This window comes from Prionailurus bengalensis, chromosome C1 (genome assembly GCF_016509475.1).
Source record: "Prionailurus bengalensis isolate Pbe53 chromosome C1, Fcat_Pben_1.1_paternal_pri, whole genome shotgun sequence".
Taxonomy (NCBI): Eukaryota; Metazoa; Chordata; class Mammalia; order Carnivora; family Felidae; genus Prionailurus; species Prionailurus bengalensis.
The window spans coordinates 56,769,876-56,797,720 of record NC_057345.1 but is presented as its reverse complement, the minus strand read 5'-3'; the positions used below and the strand labels follow the sequence as shown (position 1 = coordinate 56,797,720).

Below are 27,845 nucleotides of genomic sequence, written 5' to 3'. Positions count from 1 at the left end.
CCATCCCTGTCTGACTCATAGACGATATGTAATAGATGTTTTAAAAAGATGTAAGTGAGTGAATAAATGAGGGTGAAGATGAGGGCACAGAGGTGGTAGAGGGAGGTGAGTGCCAGAGAATAGTGCCAGTTTCCAGTGGGGTGACCCGGATCAGCTCAGGCCTGATGCTAGCCACTCCCACACAGCTTCTTTCTTTCCAATCCACTTGTCATTCTCTTTGGGAAGGATTGAGGTCTCTGGAAAACAGCCAAAAAACTGTTATGGGAACGGCAAGCCCAAATAATGCTCAAGCATCAGGAGGATCTAAGTGCTGAAAGCCACTTCTGTTCCCCTTCTCTCAGCTGAGGGGGTGGGAAAGGGTTTGGAAAGCCCTAACTCCTTTTAGAGAGACTTAGAAGGCATATAAAGGCCCCTGGTTGAGGACTTGCTTCCTCATTCTGCACTTCGTGCCAGAACTCTCAATCCTTCACTGAGAGAAAATGTCCATCCAGTAAGTATCTCTGAGAGATGTTTTTAAATGCCTTAGTGGGTCGATAGTAAATGGGCTATTTCAAGGGGTCCTGAAGAGGATTGATGGCCTGTTTATGGGAGGCCTCCAGTCTTGACAGGGAAAATTTCTTCCTATTTATATATTGAAGCATATATCTAGCACTTAGGTCTAAATTACTGTGGGATTTTTGTGGCTGGGCCTTGAAAGCAGTGGTGAGCATGAAGGTTGTAATGAGGCAGGTCTAGGTTCCAGCCATTTCCTAGCTATGTGATTTTGGACAAATTACTTAACTTTTTGTAGTCTATGTTTTCCCATATATAGAATGAGCATACAAGTATTTACCCATTGTGGTGACATAAATGAGCTAATAGCATACAAAGTTCTTTTTATGGTGTGCGGCACATAGTAAGTGCTTAATAAAAGATGGCTATCATAATTAGGGAGTCTGATCAGAGTTCCCACTCTAAGAAGTTCTAAAATGGAGCCAAAGTGAGGAGGCAGAAAATAAGCAAGAATATTACCTGAATCTCCTAGTCAGACTATTTTTAAAGGGCACCATAACTCTTGGAGACTGTTGAAGAAATGAGATGATAGGAAGAGATGATAGTATAATATAGGTGAGTAACAGAGAATGAGTTACTAACCCAAAAAGCTGTCATCTCCCTACTCTTGGAGATTCTTTATGAAGCAAGAGAATCAACAAAGCAGTGCAACAGGGCAGGGTAATTCTGTGAAAAGGACTCTGTCGGGAAGTCAAGAGATAGCAATAGGATTAGTTGATTTCAGAAATATGGGAAAACTGCAGAAGGCAGAATTAAGTCCACCATGACATTAAACGGGAGGTCATTTCCCTTCACATCAAAGGTGGAGGACTGACCCAGGGGCCCTGCCTTGCAAACCTGGTGACTTTTTCAGCCCCCAAATACCATGTGCTCCCAGCAAAGGCTAGACTGGCAGTGGTGCATTGTCGTTGATCCAGAGACTGCCTTCTCTCCTGAAGCTGTGCCTCTGTCTCAGTGGACTTTTTTGAGTATCAACATGGGCTTCTTCCCCATTATTCCACCTTTTCAGAGTTGAACATCCTGCTGGTGGTTACAAGAAACTGTTTGAAACTGTGGAGGAACTGTCCTCACCACTCACAGCTCATGTTACAGGTTGGTCTCACCGGTCTTGAAACCATCTTCTCTTTTTTGTCGAGATCCCTCTTCACTGGCTTTTGTTCATTGGCATCTCTCAGTAGTGTTTCCCACTGTGGGCTACAGACAGGGGAATCTGGAGGTGTGGCCTTTTTGTATCAGAAATCTATTTCCTCTCATTTACCCTTTATTTCCCTAATGTAGAAAAATCCTGCCTGATTGGAATCCCTTGGGGACTGAGACTACACCTTTGTCATCTTTAAACTAGTCAGTGCCTAACTCAGTGTCTGGCACATAGTAAATTTCCTATAAATGTCTGTTCCATCAGTGTCCGGATAAGTGAGGACTTGGGTGACAAGCATCTGGAAACATTACAATAAAGGGTGGTAGGTTTCGTGCCTGTTACATTGCTTCTGGAGTCAGACAGATGTAGGTGCTAATTGCAGCTCCATTATTTTACTGGCTGTGAATCTCACAAGTTACTTAAACTTTCTGAGCCTCAGTTCCCTTACCTATCAAAAACCAAACTTTCCCTCATGGGGATGTTGTGAAGATTGAGTAAGACTAATTGAAAGATTCACCTAGTATTCAACACAAAGCAATCAACAAGTAGTTATTATTACTATTGTTAGCATCATTCAAAGACCTCACGTGACCCGTACAGCATCCTTGCTTGGATATGGCAAGTCTCTCCCCTACCCCCATTTCCTCTTCTGTAAAATAGAAGAGATGAGCCAAATGCTCTTTCTCAGCTAGATTCTGATGCTAACAATTTAGGCTCTAGCAATGAAATTAATGTTATGCCTTTAGTTAAGTCATGCTCTCTTAAAGTTTTTATCAGAACTATAAATTCTTAGGAAGCAGGCTGCTGAAACTGAACTGTTGGGAATAATCCATTTGTTTAAAAAAGGTTGGTAAGGATTATACAAACACTGCACTTTTCAATAGATAAAAGGGCACAGACCTTACCGCTTAAACTAAAAGTCTTAGGCCTTTGTTGTGTACCCCTCATTTTGCAGATGAGGACACTGAGCCCTAGAGATGTCACATGGCAAATCCTGAACCAGAATCCAGGTCTCTGACACCCAGCCCTGTGCAATTCCTGCTACAGCAGGTTAACCTTCATCTGGAAAGTAGCCCATACCCTCAATGGACCCTAGATTTCAAAAAGCCAGTATTACTGTTCCATTTAAATGCTCTTCTCTATTGAAATATCTTTTTATAGTGTTTTGATCCCTGCTCCTAATCTACCTCTCCTATTCCTCACTCCATCAAAATATATCAAGAAATTTGAATTTTTTCTTAAAAGGCAAATGTATTGATACCTGGGGAAATCTGTTAGAATCCATTTCCTCAAGGGCCTTTTCCTTGTCTCCTTCCAACCCTTTATCCAAACTCAGGCATTGTGACATTTCCCGCCACTTGGTCTCCTAGTGAAAGGAGAGTCAAGTCAGCAGGCATTTTTGTCAGGGATGCCCAGCATGAGAACTGGGAATGAAAATCACTGCCAGCTTTACGAAGAGGCTGCCCAATTGAGCTGCTAATATAATCACCACACCTTACCAGGGATGAGCACAGCAAAGGGCAGGAGTAAGAAGCAATGTTCTATGTCTCGCCTTCATCACAGGCAGGATCCCCCTTTGGCTCACTGGCAGTCTCCTTCGATGTGGGCCAGGACTCTTTGAAGTTGGATCTGAACCATTTTACCACCTGTTTGATGGGCAAGCCCTCCTGCACAAGTTTGACTTTAAAGAAGGACATGTCACATATCATAGAAGGTAAAGAATGCTAGGTCCTACTCCTCCTAGGGGTGAGACCTAGCTCAGCTCTTCCTCCTACGTGCTTCTGAACCTCTTGAACCCAAGAGGAGACCTATATATTTGCTTACTCTCAGAATCCACTGGGCCAGTGCATTTGCATAGGTACCTGGGAGGTGTGCCATGATAAAGAACCTAAGAACTAGAGCTTTGGGGTCCAACATGCCTGACTTCAAATTCTATATCTACCAGACACTATTTATCTAGGTGGGCAACGTTTGGCAAGATGTTAATCTCTAATTCTTGGTTTTGTCATCTCTAAAATGAGAAATAATAGAGTCTACTTCAGGGTTCGTTACAAGGATTAAATGAAGCACCTGGGAAGCATTCAGTAATAATAAGTTGTTATTATTACAGTTACTGTTATAGTTATTAGACCATTGGTTTTCTTGACTCCTTTTCTTTTTTAATAATCAGAAAGGCCCCTGGGAAGGAGGGAGTGGGGCACAAAGAGGGAAGGACCAGGGGCGCCTGGGTGGCTCAGTCGGTTGAGCGTCCGACTTCAGCCCAGGTCATGATCTCATGTCCGTGAGTTCAAGCCCCGCGTTGGGCTCTGTGCTGACAGCTCGGAGCCTGAAGCCTGTTTCAGATTCTGTGTCTCCCTCTCTCTCTGACCCTCCCGCATTCATGCTCTGTCTCTCTCTGTCTCAAAAATAAATAAACGTTAAAAAAAATTTAAAAAAAAAACAAAGAGGGAAGGACCAGATTATGTCATAATAATACAAGAAAGAGAAGTTTTCTAAAAACAGGGGATTGTTGCTAAAAGGCTTGAAGGCTTAAGCCATCACTCCAGGAAGTACCCATTAACACCACAATAAATAGTCTTATGCTTTAACATTCAGACCTGTTAGACACTTTGTTGATCACCACAGGTATCAGGAATTCTGAAGAGCAAATGGAGGCTTGAAGTAGTCAGGATACCTCAGAAGGTAATAGAAGAGAATTCGATCAGATCAAGCAAAAATTTAGCTAAGAAGTCAGAGAAAGCTTTCATATGCTCACTAAAGACCTTGGTACTTTTTCCTCTTCATAACTTTGTTTCTTCATCTATGACACTTTAAACAGTTATACAGATTGCAGGAAGTGCAAAATCAGATTTTAATTGATTTTCCATGTGAGAAATCCTAGGCAACGTATGGGATATAGTTCGGGAGTTCTGCCTGTGCAAGATACTGGATTCAAGAATACCCTACTTTTAAAACTAGCAAAACAAATTTTACAATTGAAGAAAAAACAAGAGTGACAAAGAGAGACTGAAAAGAATATAATTCAACACACCATGTTCTGTATTTCTCCACTCAGTGTAGTTGATGGGTTATAGGCTACAGGAAGCTGGAGGTCTTATGTGAACTACCCACTGCATAGTGTGATATGGAGAAATGCGTGTTTCCTGGCTTGGGTCGACTTGAGTTCTAACCTAGCTTCATTACAGACGCCAACCGCTTAATTTCTGTGCTTGGACACAGCAAGTCCAAGCCACGAGCCTCAATTTCCTCATCTGTCACTGGGAGGTTTGTAAGGCATAAATTCAAGCCCACAGCATTGTCTCTTTCTTTCTTAGTCACCCTGAGAAAGTGACCTGGCAATACTCTTTATTCTTGATGTAGTGGATTTAGGATTCCACATTCTCTCTGACCATTCTCAGCTCCATATGGACATACTGACTGGCCCTGCCTATGACCCTTTGCCATGTCTCTGTGTCCTCCAGGTTCATCCGCACTGATGCTTACGTTCGGGCAATGACTGAGAAAAGGATCGTCATAACGGAATTTGGCACTTGTGCTTTCCCAGATCCCTGCAAGAATATATTTTCCAGGTTACTGAAACTCAACGGCATATTATTAAAGACATTTTACATTAGCCCTTCTCTCTCATGGCTTGGAAGTTACTGGACTGAAAACTCCATTTGTTTCTGCAGGTTTTTTTCTTACTTTCGAGGAGTGGAGGTCACTGACAATGCCCTTGTTAACATCTACCCAGTAGGGGAAGATTACTATGCCTGCACAGAGACCAACTTCATTACAAAGATTAATCCTGAGACCTTGGAGACAATTAAACAGGTAGGACACAGTGCTCAGGCAACATTGCTCAAGACTTTAGAATTTGCACCCTACCATTAATTGTGCAGTTTGGGGGAAAGAACACGAGAGCCAGATAGATTAAGTTTCACCTCCTTGCTTTGTCATCAACTACTACCTAATGTGAGAGGGCAAACTTTGTTCCTTCATCTATGAAATTTTAAACACTTATAATACGGGTTGAAGGAAAATCTTTAAAAATGCTTAACATATTCATTCATTCATTTGTGACACAAATATTTATTCAGTCCCTTCCATGTATCAAAACTTACACTAGATGCAAAGGACACATCACTAGGTAAGACAACATGGGTAAGACAAAAATCTGGAATAAGTTATTGAGTTAATGGGAAGCTATTGAAAGTTTTTGCTCAGAGAAATGGTATAAGCAGAGCTGTGCTTTAGGATATTTAATCTGGAAGGTGTGTGGGAAGAAAGAAGAGATAAGAGACGGTTAGGAGACCAGTTAGGGGAATTTAAGACCAAAACTAGAAATTCAGTGTAGTGTAAATAGAAAGGAATAATAGTCCCAACACTAAGTCTCTATATCAATAGCTGATTTATCATTCTCAGCAGACTATTTACTAAGGCTTAACATATACTCTCAATAGCTCATTCTTGTTTTTAATGTATGTTTGTAATCATATAAGAGTATGTGTTAGATCATTTAGAGAAGAACTTAAGCTGAGTTCTTTTGTTTTTTTAAGTTTATTTATTTTAAGAGAAAAAGCATGTGAGAGTGAACAGGGGAGGGGCAGAGAGAGAGGGAGAAAGAGAATCCCAAGCAAGCTCCCTGCTGTCAGCGCAGATCCCATCATGTGTGACAGGGCTCGATCTCACAAACCATGAGATCATGACCTGGGCCAAAATCAAGAGCCAGCCGCTTAACCGACTAAACCACCCAGGCACCATGGAGCTGAGGTCTAAACCATTCATTTAACTCTGATAAGTAAACCTGTACTCAAATTGCTATGGGAATATAACTGCAAATATAATGTTCATGTATGGCTTCAAAACAGCCTTTATTAGGGGTCAGGTTCCATTGTCAACAGCACTGTACCTTGACTTCATATAAAAATATAGTTTTAAAAATCTGAAACTTTTTTATTACTATTACTAAAATAGCTTCCTAACCAGTGCCTTTGCCTCTAGCCTGATTCTCTTAAATACAACTTCCTTAATTCAGTAGAAGCAACGTTTCTAAAACTCAGGCATAAATGTGTTACGGTATCGGAGGCATCCACAGTTTCTAAAATAAAGTCCAAACAGGGCTTTGCAGCCGCCTGATTCTTCTTTCTCCTCCTGCATGCATGCCTTTGACAGCAGCCATGTTCGATGACTAGTAATCCCCAAACAGCACGTGCTATTTCACAACTCAATGCCTGTACATCAGTGTTCCCACTCCCTAGAGCACACTGTCATCCTTCTCCACCTGATTAACTTTTACTTGTCTTTCAAGCATTAATTGGAGTCATTGTCCTTGAGAAGCCCTGCCTAATCTCCCAGTCTGGGTTAGATGACCCTTCTCTACAGATACCATTTTGCATTTACCAGCAATGTACTATATTTTATATACAGCGCTATCAAATAGAACTTCCTGTAATGATGGCAGTATTCTATACATCATTGTCCAAGTGCTATTGAGCACTTGAAATGTGACTACTATGACTGAAGAACTGAATTTAAAGTTTTATCTAATCATAATTAATCCACATTTTTATTACTACATGTGGCTACCATATTGAACAGCACAAGTCTAGACTACAGTTGTTGAAAGCAAAGACCATCTCTGTTTTCCTAGACCCTGGCACAGTAATATTAGCTCAATGAGTACTTGATAAATGAATGAATGTCTTGCCTATTATTTAAATAAGAATGCTAAAAACTCCCTTTAAAACACATTCTCCTAATCAAATAGAAAGAATTGTGGTTAAATAAATATATACCTCATCAATTATTCATTCGATAAATCTGTGTTGAGCCAGTCCCACGTAGAAATTCTAGTGCTGATTTTGCCAGCATGTGGCTCTGTATCCTTGAAAAAGTCACTTGACCTGTCTGGGACCTCAGTTGTTCTTTCTATAAACAGAGAGGTTTATGCTAGATTTGTGATTCTGAATTTCTTATGAGACTCCAAATTGAATTAAAGCGCTAAATCTTCTCTCCAAAAACATTTGCATTTAATTTAATTCCAGGAGATTCATGGTTCTCCTGAAGTCTATTTAGGTTAAGACTCTATACTAAATAGAATCTTGGGGTTTCTTTCAGTTCCAAATTTATACTCTCCGCAAGACAACAGGTTTGGTATTTAGATTATACTATACAAATTTGCCATTTTTGTAAAATAAAATTACTGCACATAAGCAGTTTCACACAATTTACTTAATAAAATAAGGGGGATATAAAGAAACCCCAAGATTCAAATTACCACTTTGAGGACAACCTGTATGCGCAAAAGGAAAGTGGCTAACTAGAGTAGCATCTGGTATACACTGAAGAGCACAACCAGGGACATCTCCAAGATTTCAGAGGTGTTGGGGAGTCAGCATGGGGGTCAGAGGAGAGCTCTGCACTGAAAACGGGCATTCAGGCAGACCTGAAAGAGGGTAGAACCCAGAAAGATGCAAAGAAAGAGAAAATGCACTTAGGGTGAGGCTGCAAGTGGTAGCAATGAGGTCAGACCTAGAGACCAAAGGGGTAATACAATCTTTCGGTTTACATGGATGACCTCTGCTCTCTTTCCATAGGTTGATCTTTGCAACTATGTCTCTGTCAATGGAGCCACTGCTCACCCCCATATTGAAAGTGATGGAACTGTGTACAACATTGGTAATTGCTTTGGGAAAAATTTTTCAATTGCCTACAATATTGTAAAGATCCCTCCACTACAAGCAGGTCAGTTTACCAATTTGACTCTTCCTAAAACAAGTATCTATATTATGAGAAAGCTACCAGAAATACAGAATACCAGATCAGTATACCAGGATAGCACTATATATGCATGGTGAAATTATTCTCAGATTGCCCTTGCCCCTATCCTACCAGGGACCGATGGTTAAGGGCACCATAGCAGAAAATGACAACTTGAAAATATAGAAAACGAGTGGCCAAGTTGTTTTCTACAATGTTTCAAAAATATTGTGCATATGTGTATTTGATCATATAAGAGTTAGATTAAAATTCAGGAAATGTTTATTGAGCACTTATTCATGTGCCAGGGAAGATTAAATTTTTAAAACAACCTATATGTATGCATAATTGCACGTACACATATATGAAAGTGTACTAAGTATTTTGTGTGTGTTTAATTCCCCAAACTCCAAACAAATCTATTAACTCATGTTAATATTATAGAGAAAGAATATTAAGACAGAAAGAGAGTACTCTTTAGAATTCTCCATTCATCCTCCATTCATTGCCAGAAATTTGATAACCATCTTGGTGACAGAACTATTTGAATAAAAATGGATTTTTGTTTAGTATTGGGTAGCATGGTTCTGAAGATATAGTTCCTGAATCAGCAGCATTATTTGGGAAGCTGCTAGAAATCCAGATCCCCACCCGTGGTTGACTAAATGAGGAATTCTGGGTGTGGGCCCGCAGTGAGGATTTTTAAGAAGCTCTTTATGTCATCCTGAAGCACACTAAGGTTTGAAGACCACTGACCTAGCAGTAAACAAACTTTTATGTGCTTAGGAATTACTGTACAGAGCTAATGACACAAACCCACATATACTGTACTTTGTAGGAAACTTAAGAGATTATAAAAGGCATTTTGACCATACAAAAGTTTTCCTTTACTCCCTGACTTAGCACCTACCACCTCCAGTTGTACGATGTGACTCCCCTGTACTCTGCCTGCACAACACTCTTTGAGTGCACTTTTCCAAATCTGCTGCTATTTGGATTTTCCTGGGTGACTGCAGCTTCTCATGAAATTTCCCTAAGAAACACCAATGACTGAGAAAATGAAAATAAGCTCTAAAACAAAACAAAACAATCAAGATCTGGAAATGTATTTCTTTACTTGCATGAGCTGTTCTAAATGCTTTGTATTAAAAGAGAAAAGAGAGGCTTTTTCCAAAGCCTTTTAAAACCGCTTTATTTCAGACAAGGAAGATCCAATAAGCAAGTCAGAGGTCGTTGTACAATTCCCCTGCAGTGACCGATTCAAGCCATCTTACGTCCATAGGTAACTTGAAGGCCTGCTATGAATCTTCAGGAAAACCAAGTTTAAAGATCTGTTTTGCCTACCTTTGATACCAATCCTGATCATGACATTTTCTTGCAGAAACCTAAATTTAAATGTAATTAATTTCACGTAGGCACTGTTGATTCATATAACTGAGCATACCTCATGTGCACGTATTTCTTTGTGGTTTGAAAATCAGTCCTTCCCATTCACAAGTTTATTTGTGTTTCTAAACAGTTTTGGTTTGACTCCCAACTATATTGTTTTTGTGGAGACGCCAGTCAAAATTAACCTGTTCAAGTTCCTTTCTTCATGGAGTCTTTGGGGAGCCAACTACATGGATTGTTTTGAGTCCAATGAAACCATGGGGGTAAGACTTACATTTACTTACCAGATTCATGCTTCTGAAGAAGGTGTTTCATAATGTATGCTGTTTTCCTTTTTAAATCCATCAAAATATTTTCCTCACTTTTCAAGGTTTGGCTTCATATTGCTGACAAGAAGAGAAGAAAGTATCTCAATAATAAATACAGGACCTCTTCTTTTAATCTTTTCCATCACATCAATACTTACGAAGACAGTGAGTTTCTGATTGTGGATCTCTGTTGCTGGAAAGGGTAAGAAAGGACATTGGATAATATTATGTCTCCAGTCACTCCTAGAAATTAGGGACATTTTTCAGCGATGCTCTCAATATTTAATCTGAATTACATCTAGAAAAATAAAGTATGCTTAAGTCGCAGAATATAATTGAGAAAGCAGTAGGAAGGCTAGGTAATCAGAAGCACTCACAAACTGAATATTAAAACCACAGTTAATGACTGAAAACCGATCAGGTCTATGAACCTGACCTGAAACTAAAAAGTGCTATGACCTGATAAGTAAAAGTAAATTTAAACTTAACTTCACTGCAACTTGACAAGATCCCTTGGGGGGGGGGGGGGGCTTGAACTCCACCCACTCTGGATTTGAAAGAAAAAGGCATGCTTTCTTCAGAATACCGAGTCACCAAAAAGACAGTAGCCTCTAAAGACACAGATGGAATCATGATGGAGAAGCAGAACAGAAAGTATCATATAAGTCTGCTGTTATTTAAACATATCCATGAGGCAGGTTTGTTTGTTTGCTTGCTTGCTTTTCATGCAGCATGAGCATGGGCAGCAGCTTATGGCTCTAATATACCTGGGTCATTAGCAGGTTCTGAGTTGGAGAATGAAGGACAGGCAGGCACTTGTTCTTTTAAAAGGCATGGATTGTCTCTCCGAAATCATTTGCAATTGTCTGCGCTCATGTCTGACTTCTTACTTTTGCAGATTTGAATTTGTGTATAATTACCTATATTTAGCCAATTTACGTGAGAACTGGGAAGAAGTGAAAAAAAATGCCAGAAAGGCTCCCCAGCCTGAAGTCAGGAGATACGTACTTCCTCTGAATATTGACAAGGTAACCACCCTCTACACAGATTTCAGATATAACCAGAATGTTTCATCTCTCTCAGGATTTGTTCTCCTGCCTTATGTTTATACATAAAATCTTGAAATTTTAGAGCTGGAAGGAACTTTAAAAATATACTAATTCAACTCCCCTCATTTAACAAATGAGGAAACTGAAGCTCCAAAGAGTGACATGACTTAGCAAAAGCCAATGGCAGCAGAGCCAAAATGAAAACCAGGTTTTGATTCTAAATCTGCTGTTCTTTCATTTGCAAAATCCTTTAAAAATATTTTTTCTCCGTGAATAGTGCAGACCACTGATGCCTAGGATCCTTTGTCAATAGTATAAATAATTTAATTCAAATAATTTGAAATTCTAAAGAAATGAAGCTTAAAAAAGTACCCCTGTAGGGAAATCGGCCCATTATTTTGGTTTTCTGCAAACCATCTGAAGATACCACCACAGGATAAACACCATTAATAGCCTTTGGCAGTCATCTTTTCATCTCTGCTTTTCCTTCCTTGTATTCAGTGGCTCTCTTTTTAGAATATTAGATTAACATCAAGAAATGTTAGTGTGATAGAATACCAGTCAAAATCAAGAAAAATATAATTTTCACAATAGATACATGGACACACACTGGGTAAGACAGCTATATGGAATGTAAAACACTGTACTCAAAGCTTAGATCAGATGTACTGGGAAATAAACCCAGTTTAGAACTAGACACTATTGCTCTTAAGCAAGCTTGTAGGCTCTATGAAGAATGAGAAAAGAAGAGAAGGTTGAGGTGGAGTAAATGAGCTTCTACAAAGGCAGGGAGGGTTTAAAAAAGCAAAACTTGATACAGAAGTATAAAGAAGTTGGTGGAGCTGATACATTAGGAGCATAGAGGAGATGGGCATGGGGCAGAGAGACTGGAAAGACAGATTGGAATGATCTTATATGGGACTTTAAGCACTTCTAACTTGGCCCTTAGGAAGCATATCTCTGGTATATGTAGTTTAGTGCCCATAAAATACCAAATGAATGAGTCCATTGATTTTAGTGAACTCTTATTTGACTAATAATGGTAAAATCACAATCATCTTTAAATTAAGGAAATAAAATAAGATCATTTAACTTAAATATTCCTTACCTCAGTGTCTTCACATTCAAAAAGAGGAAAAAGGAAAGATTTTCCTAAATGTGTAGCCATCACTGTCTGAAGAAAGACCACCCAATTGTAAAATAGGGAACTTCAGTGATGATGAAAAATGTCTAATGTCACCCGAGACCCTACCTTCACTTTCTTCCAATAGTTATTAATTACCCACTGTAACACAGCATCGTACTAAATTATTTCAGTGCGTACATCAATAGGATATGCTCTTGCTCTCCTGGAACTCATCACCTAGTGTGGTAGGGAGGAGGAAGGTGATTCAGTAACGATAACACATGTCAGCATGAGACAAGTAGTGTGAGGGAGGCATAAATTGCTTTGGCTATTCAGAGGATGGAGCAGTCACACTTGTTTGGAGAGATTCATGGAACACAGTCATTTGCAATATTCTGGCAGAAGAGATGAAATTGAAGCAGATCAACTTAAGGCAGAAATAATAGTTTGAGGAAAGACAGAGAAGTGGGGAGGGACAGAAAAGCAGCAGGAACTGACTTAATCCAACTAGTTGGAACATAAGCATAAGTAGTGGAATACATTGTTGGGGGGGGGGCGATAAAAAAGCTTAAAATGCAGGCTGGGGCACCTGGGTGGCTCAGTTGGTTAAGCATCTGACACTTGATTTTGGCTCAAGTCATGATCTCATGGTTTGCGGGATGCAGCCCCGTTTGGGGCTCTTCTCTGTGAGTGCAGAGCCTGCTTAGGATTCTTTTCTTCCTCTCTCTGTCCCTTCCCCACTCACACTCAGTCTCTCTCTCAAAATAAATAAACTTTAAAAAAAAGCAAGCTGGTAATCTCTGAAAGCATTTTTTTTTAAGTTCACTTATTTGAGAGAGAGCACAAGCAGGAGAGGGGCAGAGGGAGAGAGGGAGAAAGAGAATCCTAAGCTGATAGCACAGAACCCTATGTGAAGCTTGATCTCAAGAACTGTGAGATCATGACCTTAGCTAAAACCAAGAGTCAGAAGATCCACAGACTGAGCCACGCAGGTGCCCTCTTTTGAAAGCTTTAAGGCCAGGATAAGAGGTGGTACTTTATTCGGCAGGTGATGGGAGACAGTGAAGGTTTCTGAGCAGAAGGAAACCATATTTAGAGCTAGGGGACTGGGTACTAAGTGTGCTGATTTGCATGGTTCTCTCTACTACTAAATGTCCGCCTTCCCTGAACAAGTCACTCAATCACTGTAAGTTCACTTGCCTGCTCTGAAACCCAACTAAAGTGGACTAAATAATAACGAGGGTCATTTGCAGCTTTAATAACTTGATTTTCTAAAATAAATTTCTGAATAAGTGCTACTGGAAGTGTAAAAAGGACAGAGATGGGGACCTGCAATAGAAGACAATTAAAATCACTCAGGCGAGAGAAAAATGTAGTACCAGGAACAGGCAAACACAGACAAAAATAAGAGCTCCTATAGGTGGAATTACAAGGGTCTTGCATTTGATTGGATGGAGGAATGAATTAAATCTTTGATATGCAAAATATCATAGAGATCCTGTAAGCCTACATGTCTAGAATAGTGATACCTTTGGAAATAGGGAGTTAACAGGCAGAGCAGGTGTGGGGACAAATATGAATTGCAAAACTATGAGAAAGAGAGAGGATAACGAGTAAGGAGGTTGATTTCACGTCAAACAGAGCCAGGCTTGAGTTTCAGCTCTGCCACTTACTAGCTGGGTGATTTAACCTTAAATTTCCTTCTCTTGGTCTGTAAAGGGAAACATTTAACCTTGTTAAATTTCCTTTTCTTTATTTATAGCCATCTTACTGGGTTGTTGTGGTTGATAAATGAGTTGATATATGTCTGTTATTAAATAGAGCCCTTGACACAAAGTAAATGCTAAATAAATATTCGTCATCATCATCATCATCAACAACAACAAAATCACTATCAAAACATCTTCATGAAATATGCTTCATGGGCTTTCATACATCAATGCAGGGCCTTGGGAGATCAATTAGAATTGATAGTTACTGATATAGAAATGATGATCAACTATATGAGAACACATAGATGAGACTGCTAACAGGAAAAAATAAATCTTATTTCAAAATACATTTTTTAAAAGAAACTTACCCATTTGCTTATTTTAAAAATGAATTTGATAGCCCAGAAAATGCTGAGAGAAGAAAAGATGGCCAGGCATGGAAGTTTGGGAAAGTGTCATGTACAGAAGTTGGTATAAAAAGAGGAGACAGAAAGGGAGAGAAAAAGTCTTTAAAGAGCCCTAGCTAGAGCTAAGAGAGGGCAATGCCACATTGGATAGGGCAAGAGGGTTTCATCAGTGCCCACTCCTATGGGCGAGTTAAAAGGATGAAGACTAAAAACCACACACTAGATTTGGTGATCTCCAAAGGGAGGAGGGTGAGAGAGGCAGCAATCAGGATTCAAGGCACTGAAGATGAGCAAGTGGTAGGATGTGGGAGCACTTACTCTAGTCCACACTGAAAAGTTTGGCAGTGAAGGGAAATATCGGTCATAAATTAGGAGAAGGAGAGATAAGAAAGAGATTGAGGGAAGGGCTAAGGAGAGGAAAGAGTACAAGATGAGTGAAATTTCCAGTCTAGTGATTAAGCTAATGGTAGCATCTTTAAAATACATCTTTATTTTTTTGAATAGGCAGTGCTTTCAAATGGTCAAAAATCAAAATGATATGAAAAAGTACACACTGGGAAATCTCACTCCAACTTCTGTCTACATCCAGTCCATACCACCTCCATTCACTTTCTATGTGTAACTTTTCATGTCTTTCCTTTTCTTTGGTTGGTTTGTGCAAATATAAGAATACACACACACACACACACACACACATACATGTAACTATTATTTCCCACTCTCATACACAAAAAGTAACTTTCTATATCCACTGTTCAGTGCCCTACTTTTTTCATTTAACAATATATGCAGAAGACCTTGCTGTTTTCAACTGCACAGTATCCTGTTTGTGAACACACCCAAGTCCCACACTGCTGAGCAACAGAATTGTTTCCAATCTTCGGCTGTTACAGATGTTATGAGGAATAACTTTGTATATGTGTTCTTTCATACATGCATAGATATATGAAGAGGATAGATCCTCAGAAGTGAGATTTCAGGGTTAAAGGATAATTGCATCTATTAAAAAAAAGGGGGGGGGATGAAAAGGAGGAGCTAGTTTGTTGGGGAAAGCAAAAGTAATGTTACAGATTTCTTACATAAAAAACTTTATTTACCAATAGAAAAAATAAGATAGAATGAAGTAAGATAATCAATATAAACTTACAAGTTCATAAATAAGTCTGACATAAGCATTTGATCTCTTCTACCCAAAAACCACCAAGTGACTTAACACTCCATTTCACAAAATCTCATAAAACTCTCTCCATTTCTCTATTTGCTCTTTATCTCCCACCCCTTCCTCTACTATTTCCTCTTAATGCACCTCTTAATACACCACCAGAAAAATCCCCTCCATCCTCCTCTTAGAATGTTCCTCTTTCTCCTTCTCCTTCTCCTTCTTCTCCTTCTTCTAATCAAAAACTGGCTTTCTTCCAAGGATACTGATCTCTCCAGCAGCAACCTCCAGTCTTCTACAGCCCTTATATCACTTGGCCTGGGGTTAGGGTAGGGGTTCTCTTTGTCCCACTTTTCTGCATCCAGATTCACTGTTCCTTCCATCCACTCTTTAGATATTCCAATTTTAAATCTCACTTCAACGAATTATATAGTCAAGTGGCATATACACCTCTCATTCCCTCATTATTGTTGTCATGTACGAACCACCACTCACTCACTTCCCCTCCTGGCTCAATGTCACACTCCCCAGATCTACTCCTGACTCTTGGTCATTTCCATATATACATCATAGGTGATTCTTCCAACAACTTGTCCTCTCAGTTCCTTGACCTCTTGCACTGATCATGTCTTCCACTCTATCTCAGCCACTCACTCCCCATAGTCACACACTTGACCCTGCCATTACCTATGACTGTGCTCCTTCCAAAATCTTAGTTTTGTGCATGACATACTCTGACTATCACCTCCCATCTTTCAAGATCACTTGTCCTACTGTGATTCTTTCCAGGAACGTCCAATCCACTGAACCTACCACCTTCTCACTATACCTCACTCCACTGAGAACTTACCTGTACTCATTACTTAACTAAAATTCCATTGTCAAAAATTATAATCTTAGTTCTTCATTTCTCTTACCTTTATTACTTTATTGAACTCATTTGTCAAAACCACAATCCTAGTTAAATTCAACTCTCCACCCACTCTACACTTGTACCTCCAAGGCTGAAATTAGGTGCTGAAAACACACAATCATGTTAATTGGTTCATTTTTAAATACATGACCACAAACCTCACTGCTACATTTCTCAACTTCATTTACTCTCCCACTTTGCTAGTTAAGTATTTCACACCCTCCTCTCTTCAAACTTCTAACACCTCCCACCTCCACACTCATACTCAGCTGATGGCTCTGCTTCCTATTTTATTGAAACAAATGAAAGAAATCAAAAAAGAACGTTATACTCCTGCCACCACGTCTCCCCACCCACCAGCATCTGTACTTGTATTGAATTATCTTTCATCCCACCCAGAACTAATCCTTCCCATTTTCCCTTCCTTACCCACTCAAGGACATCACCCAAGCAATTCTCCCCCTTTCCTGTATCATTACTCTCCCTTCTCACTGGATCACTCATATCCTACCATTATTTTGGCCTCTTACAAAATCCTTCTCTTGACTCTTCTTGGCCCCATCGGCTATCCTCATTCCTCTTCTTGTATATTACCTCTTAATGCGAGAGGGCACTAGAACTCAGCCCTTCTTTTTGTCTTCTTTTTCTACATTCATTCCTTTTGTAAAGACTCATACTTTAAAGCAGCCTATATTCACATTTTCAACTTCAACTCAAGCTTCATATATGCTACTACCAACTCCAAGTCTCCATTTAGCTGTCCAATAGACAGCCCAAGTTTAGTAAGACAAAATCTAAATTTCTCCTCTTCCTCTACCAAACCATTTACCCCACCTGCAGTAGTCCCCATCTTTGTTGTGACAGCTCCAACCTTTAATTATTTAGGCCAAACACCTTGGATTCATCCTTGACTCCTCTCTTAATTTCATGCCTCTTCCCCACCCCATAGCCTATCTATCAGGAAAACCTCATGACCCTACCTTCCACTTCTCGCTGACTCCAGTGCTACCTAGTCTGAACTCCAGTTCAGCCTAGTCTGAACTACTGTTTTCTTTTGACTGGACCACTACATGACAGACTAGTTTCCCCAACTGCATTCTTGCTTCCCCCCTACTCCTAAGGGTAATCTCGACAGAGCAGCCAGAGTGATTCTTTTAAATATCATAGCATGCCAATCCTCTGCCCAAAATCATTCCATGGCTTCCCATCTCTCACTCAGAGTAAAAGACCAAGTGCTCACAATGACCTATAAAGCTGTACACAAGACAGCTCTACCCTCCTCTCCAGCTCCTTTTCCCCAGGCTCAATTACTTGCAGCCACACTGGTCTCTTTAATGTTCTTCAGCTATATTTGGCATCCTCCTACCTTAGGCCTTTGCACTGTTTATTCTCTTTGTTTAAATGTTCTTCATGCCCTGTTGATTTCTTCACCCCTTGCAAGTTTTGTCCCAAATGTCACCTTTTTGATGAAGCCCACCCTCACCACCAAATAAAATTGTAACTCACCTACCCTTCACACTTTTGATCTTCCTAACTCTGCTGTATAGTTTTCTCCCCATACTCATGATACACTATACACTTTTAAATTATATTTATTGTTTATGTTCCCCAACTAGAATGCAAGCTTCATGAGGAGAGGGAATCTATTCTCTGAAATATCCCAAATGTCTAAAACAGAATCTAGCACAAAACATGTACTCAAGTATTTGATATACATATTAGTAAATAAATGTGTTCCTAGAAAGACCTCATGGTATCCTTTCATAAGATAATCTGAAAATCACAGGGCGGGATAAGGGGTTGACAGATCTTAGACAACATCTGGTCCAAGAGTTTTTCTGCATTTTTTTTGACAACATAACTATATGATTTTTTTTCAAGCAAAATCAAAATATATCCCAGCAATAAAGATACATTGTATCTTTATAGTACAGATAAACACTAAATGAATCCCTAGAGTTTGAAGTCTTTTGTCATTCTACAGGAAAACATTTTTTTTTCCTCAGAGGCCCTCCCTTAGAGCCCTAAATTTTCTTTGAGGACAATTTCATTGGACACATGTGAAGATTAAGGGCCTAGAGGTTACACAACTTTCCCAGGGATACATAGGCAGTGACTCACACAGGCACAGACAGCTTTCCCAGTAGTGCACTTGGTTGGGTTTGCTTGCCTGTAGCTGTCTGCACTTCTCCTCCCTACACATTGATTTAAGAAACAAAGAACTCAAGAGACAAAACTCAGGAAGACTGCATTTATGGCGGCTTGATTTTTTCCTTCCTTCTCACTGAGGTTTCTGTTATCCTCTTTCCTTAGGCTGACACAGGCAAGAATTTAGTCACACTCCCCAACACAACTGCCACTGCAATTCTGTGCAGTGACGAGACTATCTGGCTGGAACCTGAGGTTCTCTTTTCAGGGCCTCGCCAAGGTGAGATGATTTAGCGAGGGAACAAACTGTTCCATTCAGAAATTAACTTGAGTTTTCCTAAGCATGTCCTCTATTTTGTAGCATTTGAGTTTCCTCAAATCAATTACCAGAAGTATGGTGGGAAACCTTACACATACGCGTATGGACTTGGCCTGAATCACTTTGTTCCAGACAGGGTAATTAATCCATCTTACCTAATGCTAGAAAAGTAGTTTGTGTCCTCTACTAGCCAAGTAAAGCACATTGACTGATTAATTGATCGATTTCTCTTTCTTGCAAGCAGCTCTGTAAGCTGAATGTTAAAACTAAAGAAACTTGGGTATGGCAAGAGCCTGATTCATACCCATCAGAACCCATCTTTGTTTCTCACCCAGATGCCTTGGAGGAAGATGATGGTAATGAAAGCAATGGATATGTCTGAACACTTTCTTTTTATTGAAATTCTGTATGTTAGTGCATTAGGAGAGAAGCCACGGTGATTACTCCCTAATGTTCAGATGTGATCCTTAATACTACTGAATGTGAAGCACTAAAGAATTTAAACTTATTTGAAAATAAGTTTCATCTATGGCCAATATCACTGATCACTCATGGGAAAACGTTAAAGCACCATCTGTGTCATAATGGAACATCATTGTCTACTCTAGATGGAGGGAAGGTGAAGAGAGAACAGCGTGAATTCTGTTTTTGCCTTTTCTGATTTAGATAAATTTCTGAAAAAGGGTAGACTTCTAAGGAGAGAAATTGAGTATTTTAACAGATCAAAGAGAATGAGAACGAGGCTTTGCGCCTCTGCTTTGGGTTTGTTCTTTTATAGTAAGCCAGAGCTACAGCCTGTAACACAGCAACTCAATTACAAAGCATCAATCTTTGTTAACTATTGATTAGCTGAGACAGGAAGGTAGATTATACTCTCTAAGATTAAAATATGGAAAATCACAGATAAATGAATAAAATAAAGAATTATAGAGCCATTTCAGGCTGAACAATTTTACAAATAGAGCCAACCCAGACAAAACTGCAAAATGTTTGCTCCCATTTTGTTAGAAGGAAGTAAGCTTCTAGCTAGGTCTTGGAAACTACAGAAATAATACACCTTACTGTTTTCAAAGTCTTTTAATATATATTTTTCATCTGATTGTCACACTTTTTTTGCAGTAAGTTATGTTAAATCTTATGTTACAGATAAGAGCACAGATCCATTCAATTAATAAGATTTTAATGAACAGCTAACTCTGTCCTAGTAATTGTATTATGCTACTGGGATATAACAAGTATCCCAATGACAATCCCAGAGACAAGACAGATATGGTCACTCCCTTCCTAAAGCTGATACTGTAGGGAACATAAAGAGTTTGAAAGACCTCTTCAGGGTGACCACATTTGTCAGTGCAATACCTTCTATATTATTTCAATGACATTTAATCTATGGTCCTGGGATTTTTTTTCCTTCTTTTAATTTAACATTGCCTTCCTTACTTTTGATTAACAGGTGTAGTTCTGAGTGTGGTGGTGAGCCCTGGGGCAGGACAAAAGCCCGCTTATCTTCTGATTCTGAATGCCAAGGACTTGAGTGAAGTTGCCAGGGCTGAAGTGGAGATTAACATCCCTGTTACCTTTCATGGGCTGTTCAAAAAATCCTGAGCACATTCCAGCAAATTATATTTCTATTGACAGAACTAAGAGAAACAGTCAGGTCTGCAATCAGATTCTGTTCAATTTTAGCCTGCTGTATTATATGGTTTTAACTTGCAGATGCACACAATTTTTGCAATATTTTACAGAAAGCACAAAGTTGAGCAAGCAATTCCTTTACAAAAAAAAAAAAGTACGTATTTAGATAATCATGCTTTCTCTGAGACAGACAGACCATAAGTAAAAACTCTATATAGTTAGTAATCAAATAGAAAATGAATGTGGATTTATCAAACTTTTTGGTTCCTATTATAAAAGTGTATTTTAGGTACCCATCTGCTCCAAGTATTTTTTAACATTTAAAAGCCAAAGTTCTCTATACCAGATTTGTATGTGGCTTTGCTGAGTCAAAGCAGTATCAAGCAAAAAGGCTTAATTCCTAAATATCGGACCAAACTTTTTCACAAACCAGGAACTATCATCTAAGGGTAACCCTAGTAATTGTGTATATATACACACATACATACACACATACATGTATGTATGTATGTGTGTATATATAACTGCTCTGAGATTCTCAAGCTTTATGAAAGGCATTTAATATAGGTAATTACTGATTATTTCTGATTTTACAATGAGAAAGCCTATCTCTAATCGACTGAGGGCTCTAACCAAAGAACATCGCAAAGACTAAGTTATCTATTAAAAACTTATATAACATCAAAGCAATTACATATAGCAGTGACTATAACTTTTTGAAATACTCACAAATAGAATTTCTACTTAAAATAAGAGTATAGGATAATGTCAGGGGGTTATATTATGTTGCCTCTTATGTTAATCATATTTAAGCACTGTGCAATCACCTGACCTAAGTGAAAGACAGAGAGAAAAAGAGAAAATATTAAATCATTAACATTCAATATTAATACATTTTAAGTACTTTTATTTTTAAAATTATTCTCCTATGTGCTACATGATGTAAAAAAATGAAGATTGACAAAAAATTATATTGTATATCTTAATCCTGGTATTTTATGCTAAGAAGTATTACATATCATTGTATTTAAGATAATCAGCATTGTGTTTGACTAAGTAAAAATAGCTTGAAGGAACAGACTGACGAGGGTACTTGATGTATCCATTTGATTTCTTTATTTAGATAAAATGCAAACTCATTTTTTAAAGTTATAAATACTCATTGAAACATACTTCTCAAAGAAATCTAAAATTATAGAAAAGTAGAAATTATAAAGTAAAATTATACAGAGCTCATCTAAGCTCAACTACCATTAAGATTGGGTAAATTCTTTTCCATCTTTTTTCCTCCAGTGGATTTTTAATGTAATCATTGTTTCATTGTGGCTCATTCCTAGCTAGAACTAGAAATTTCACAAAAGAAAAGAAAAATGCCAGAGAATAACACACAATATGTGACTGTAGATAAACATCAGTCTGTTAGTTTTTGTCTCTAGACATGGCATATGAACATAATTCCACAAAGAAGGATATTTATCAATTTGTGCTTAATAAAGCCTCCCAATTTGAGAGAGTTCCTAAAGTTGCCCCTTCCTACATTTGCCAATCACTCTGTGCCTTCTTCCCATTCATTTTCCATGAAGCAAGTCTTGCAATTTGGGGTGCCCACCTCCCCTCTTTCTGTAGAAGCTCATTATGAGCACTGTGCTCTGTGAAGAACACCAGTGTTTTTTAAGATAGGAAACAGATAACGCCACAGTAACATTCTGCCAATACCATTTCACCAAAATAGGAATTCTCTATACAATCATTGCTAAATAGTATGCCAAGAAGGCTTAGGAGCTACCTTTCAAGACCCAAAATGGGATATGGGCTTAAGTGTTTTAATTAGAATAAAGGAGATTTAAGTCAGACAAGAGGGAGTAACTTGGAAATTCAGATTGAAAAAATTAAGGAAACTGCTAAGAATCAGAGCTACGTATTTGGGGGATCTAGAGAACCATGTCCCATCTACAAATAAATCTGTTTTAAGGAAAAAAATTCAATTGGATTAAGACAAATAAACCTGTGGATAAGCAATTATTTTTAAAATAACAAGCTGCTTAGAGTGCTTTTTCTCCCACTTTGATCACTTTATATTTGTCATAGCCAAGTAAATAAAACTTTTGAAAATATCACCAAAGGCTAATTAAAAACTGATAATTGCCTTATGGCAGACAATCTAGACATAGTTCCTGTGCTGTATTGTAAACCAGAAAATACCAATAGACAGCAAAGGCAACCTACTTTGCAAGAATTCTGTGACAATATTATTCCATCATCCCACAGTCTGGCTGAAATGCAGTGCTTTCTTCTGTAAACCTGATAGGAAGAGTATCAATGATTAGGGATTATAGAGAAAATATACCCTTAAAGAATCCCTAAGGAACATCCCGAAGGAACACCAAATCTGGTAAAATTCAGCCTCGATGGGAAAACTATCTCTGAAAGACAGGAAGAAAGGAAACTCATACTCGGACTGCCTTTTACTTTTAGAGAAAAGGGAAAATTATTCCTAAGACTACATCCATCATGATACTATCTGCACCATTTTAAAAGTGAGGAAAGGGAGGCCAAGTTACTTTTCTAATGAGAAGCAAAACGTAAATTAAAATCTAAATCTAACAGTTCTCCTTAAAAATTTGGTTGGTTTCTGATACCTTTTGAAATATCCCTACTAATTGAAACTTTTATTTCAAATACAACAACTATCATACTACTTAGTCTTCAAGTCTGGGTGCAAATAAAATCTTTGATGGGACAGTCGCTCTTACTATTGATTAGTAGGCAAAAATGCTCCTTAAATAATAGTGACCATATATCAGGTTATTATGCCAGGGATTCTACTAACCAGTTTCTATAAAATCCTATGTGTAGATTTGATAATCTTATATTGCAGATAAGGAAAGTGAAGCTCAATAATCTTAAATAACTTGGCCAAGATTCCACACAGAATGGGGATCTAATTCAAAATATCATCTGTATCTGTTAGGCACACTGAACTACTACCTGGAGGTATTTCACAATTTCAACATTAGATTACTACACTCTTTTGGACGATATCCAAGAAGTAGACATAGAGGAAATATTTCCCAATTCATTCAGAGGCCAGTATTACCTTATAGCAATTTCAGACCAAAACATCACAAGAAAACTACAGACCGATATCAGTTTTATTTTATATGAAAAAAATGATCAATAAAATACTAGCAAACCAAATTCAACAATTCATAAAAATTACTGTATCCAGTGGTATTTATCCTAAAAATTCAAGGTTGGTTTAACATTCAAAAATCAATAAATGTTGCGTACCATATTGATAAAGGACAAAACCACAAGATCATCTCAGTAGATGCAGACATACCATTTGAAAACATTTAATAACTATTCAAAAAAAGGAAAAATATTACAAATAAAAAAGAATTTGTTCATCTAGGCAAAGAACATTTATGAAAAATACACAGTTCACATTATGCTTTATGATGAAATACTGAATTTTCCCCTGCCCCAAGACCAGGAACAAAAGAAGGATGCCTGTTTTCCCCGCTACTATTGAGCATCGTACTGGAGCTTTTAGCTGCAGCAATTAGGCAAGGAAAAGAAAATACAAAAGAAAGACTAAAACCATCTCTATTCACAGATGACATAATTTCACATCAAAAACTACTAGAATTCACATCAAAAACTATTAGAACTAATAAACAGCTCCGCTAAGTTGCAGGATGCAAGATCAATATACAAAAATTGGTTGTCTTTCTATACGCTACCCAAAATAAAATAAATCCATTTACAAAAATATCAAAAAGAATTAAATACTTAGAAATGAACTTAATAAAAGAAATGTCAAGACTCGTACACAGAAACTACAAAATACAGTTGAAGCAAATTAAGTAAATGGAAAAACATCCCATGTTCTTGGATTTGAAGGTTTAATATTGTTAAGATGGCAATATAATCCAAATTACCCTACAGATTCAATGCAATCTATATCAAAACTCCAGCTGCTTTTAATCAGAAATTAACAAACTGATCCTAAAATTCATATGGAAATGTAAAAGACCGAGAATAGCCAGAGCAATCTTGAAAAGAAAGAGCAAAGTGAAGGGCTCATATGCTCCCATTTCAAAACCACAGTAATCAAGACAGTATGGTACTAGAATAAGGATAGACATACAGATCAAAGGAACAAAACAGACAGTTCAGAAAACAACCCTCACATTTGGTCAAATGATTTTCAACAAAGGTACCAAGACAATTCAATGAGGAAAAAAATTGTTTTTTCAACAAATGGTGCTATGAAAACTGGATATCCACATATAAAAGAATGAAACTGGACCCTTACTTCACAACATATACAAAAATTAACTCAAAATTGATCATAGAACTAGATGTAAATACTCAAACTTCAAAACCCCTAGAAGAAATCATAAGGGTAAATTATAACCTTGGATAAGGCAATAGTTTCTTAGATGTGATACCAAAAGCATAAACAACAACAGAAAAATATAAATTGGACTTCACAGATATTTTTTACATTTGTGCCTCAAGAATACTATCAAGAAAGTAAAAAGACAACCCATAGAATGGGAGAAAATATTTACCAAAATATATCTGATAGGAACTTGTATATGATATATAATAGATTATGTAGTATATATTCTAATAACATTCCTAGAAATATTAGTACTAGAAATATTGGTGAAATTTTATTCACTTGATTTCAAAGCTAGCTTTAACAAAAGCTTAACATTTAAAAATTATATGCATAATTATGCCCATTTCTTACTATACTTTTCATACAATAGACAATGCATAATACTTAACATCCTTTTGGAATCACATAATCTTGAAATTGAAAGGACTTGAGAAGTCATCCAAACTAGCCTTTATCTGAAGTATAAATCTTCTTTTCCACATTTTAGGTAAGGGATTATATAATCTCTTTTTCAATTCCCTGGTGAAAGGAACCCATTATTTCTGAGACAATAGGTACCATTTATTTACAGATCTATTTGTGAGAAAGTCTTTACTAATTAAACCTACTTACATTAACATTATAAACAATAACTCTCTTACCAAGAAGAACAACAGAAAAATCTTGCTTTGTTCCAAGAAAGCAGTGCTTCTGAATATTTTTATGTTAGCCTTAAATAATAGGTATACTCAAAACATACAAACCACAATAACAAAAACAGCCTGGTAACAGAGAATCACTAAGATATTAAAGTTTTGTGGTCTTACAAGTTAAATGGCAGAACCATAATCCCTCAAACTAAAAATGTGTTTAGGGTCATGTGTGAGGCAAGTCAAATGGGGACACTTTTTTTTTTCCTGACTTCAGTGGAAGTTCCCTTACAGCTAACAGACTTAGCATTTAAGAAAAACATTAGTAAATTAAGATTACAGTATAATACCTAGAGTTTACTTAAAGTTATAAGTAAGCCTTCACTCAACATAAATGTTGAAGATAAAGTTTACTGTAAGATAGGTAATGCAAGCACTTTGGAAGGCTCTGTTGCTATCCATAAATCTGTGAGCAAGCCTCTTCACCTCTCTGGTCTCCAGTGCCCTCAGATCAGAAGGACTGGACTACATGACCTTTATGGTTTCTTCTAACTTTGAAAATTCTGTATAGGATGGTAGAGCCTAGGGATAATTAGTTCCTTATAGACTTAGATAGTAACATCCTCAGTACTTACTGATTATCTACTGTGTTCCAGACTCTGTTCCAAGGACAGTGGTGAAACAAAATAGACAAATATCCCTGACCTTATGGAGCTTACCTTCAAGTGGGTTAGGCTTACCTTCTAGTGGGTTAAGCAGATAATGAGCAGTAAGTAAAAATAAGTATGCTCAATAATGGTTAGTGTTGAGAAGAAAATAATAAAGAAGGAAGAGGTATATGAAATATTGGGAAGGTACCAAAAAACTTTCTTTGTCTTGGAGGGAATCAAAATTTTAGATATGATGGCTAGAAATGGTCTTAAGGAGGTAAAAATTTTAGTCACGTTGGAGGGAAGAATCTGCAGCGGAGTGAACTAGGGGAGTATGAAGATGAAGGCAGAGAGGACTAGAGGATTAGGAGGAGGTTGGTGAGATCATGTGGACTTTTGGATTGCAAGTAATTGAAGAGTTGTACACAGAAGTGTAAGGTGATCTGGTTTACATTTCAATAACATCTCTTAAGTAGCTCTTCTGAGACTTGACTGAAATAGAGCAGAGCTAAAAATAAGGGGGCTGTTAAGAAGCTACTGCAATACTCCAAGGGAGACAGGATGAAGGTTTAGACTAAAGAAGTGGTAATGGTAATGAAGAAGAAGTGGTGATGAAGGTGATAGAAGTGGAGGAGTATTGGATATACTGTGAAGATAGAGCCAACACAACTTTCTGACAGACCAGGCTCAGGGGAGAGAGTGAAGAATCCAAGATAACACCATAATCTTTGCCCTGATCACCTGGAGGGATAGAATTATCATTAATGGAAATATCAGCATGGGAAGCAGGTTTAGTGACAAATACTAAGAACAGTTTTTGACATGGTAAATTTGAAATGTCTATAGAGATCCCATGGTATGTCAAGTAAGCCACTAGTTATAAATTTCTGGAGTTGAGGGAAGTTCAGGACTGAAGATGTATTTGATAGTTATCACTTCGTAAATGGTATTTAAAGCCATGAAATTAAATGAGATCATCTAGGGAAGGGACAGAGATACGAGAAGAAAGAGTTTCAAAGACTGACCTCTGGGGCACTCCAACATTTAGAAGTCAGAGAGATGAGAAGAGATTAAGAAAATAGAAAATGAGTAGACAGAAATATAGGAGAAAAAAACAAACAATATGGGTGTTTTGGAAGCAAAGTGTTTTAAAACAAGTGAGTAATCAATGGTGTCACATGCTGCAATAGGTCAAGTTAAAGGATTGAGAATTGACCTCATCTTCTCATCAAACTTAGCAATATGGGAGTCATTAATAGACTTTGTTAAGAGCAGTTTCTGCACTCCTCTGGGAAAAGATACTTTATTGGAATAGCTACAAGAAATAATGAAGAGACAATTGAAAATATAAAGCATATAACATACATTCAATAAGTTTCTCTGCAAAGGGTCAATGAGATAATAGTGGGGGTGGTTGGGACAGACTTATATCCAAAAAAATTTTTTTTAATTAGAGAAATTATAGCACACTTAAATACTAAGAACGATCTGGTAGAGAGGGAAACATGATGATTCAGTAGAAAGAAAGGAACTCTTCTGGGACAATGTCCTTGAAT

The 27,845-nt window shown here is 37.8% G+C and overlaps 1 protein-coding gene across 2 annotated transcripts; it reads left to right on the top strand.

Moving 5' to 3' along the window:
- The first annotated feature begins 366 nt into the window (after positions 1 to 366).
- RPE65 (retinoid isomerohydrolase RPE65) lies at positions 367 to 21,674 on the top strand. Of its 2 annotated transcripts, XM_043575234.1 has the most exons (14): positions 367 to 490; positions 1,562 to 1,644; positions 3,254 to 3,404; positions 5,152 to 5,259; positions 5,362 to 5,503; positions 8,269 to 8,416; positions 9,632 to 9,713; positions 9,951 to 10,083; positions 10,191 to 10,330; positions 11,027 to 11,156; positions 18,808 to 18,922; positions 19,004 to 19,098; positions 19,206 to 19,317; positions 20,415 to 21,674. In XM_043575234.1, the coding sequence occupies exons 1-14, from the start codon at positions 480 to 482 to the stop codon at positions 20,564 to 20,566; spliced, it is 1,602 nt and encodes a 533-aa protein (XP_043431169.1). In that variant the 5' UTR covers positions 367 to 479; the 3' UTR covers positions 20,567 to 21,674. The 2 variants fall into 2 exon arrangements, with proteins under 2 accessions (XP_043431169.1, XP_043431170.1); XM_043575235.1 differs by lacking the exon at positions 3,254 to 3,404 and having other exon boundaries at positions 476 to 490.
- The last annotated feature ends 6,171 nt before the right edge of the window (positions 21,675 to 27,845 follow it).

Bases quoted from the DNA above. Each gene is read 5' to 3' on its own strand.
- RPE65 (XM_043575234.1), top strand. The intron at 1,645-3,253 runs GTTGGTCTCACC...CCTTCATCACAG, and splicing joins ACTCACAGCTCATGTTACAG to GCAGGATCCCCCTTTGGCTC. The intron at 11,157-18,807 runs GTAACCACCCTC...CTCTTTCCTTAG, and splicing joins TTCCTCTGAATATTGACAAG to GCTGACACAGGCAAGAATTT.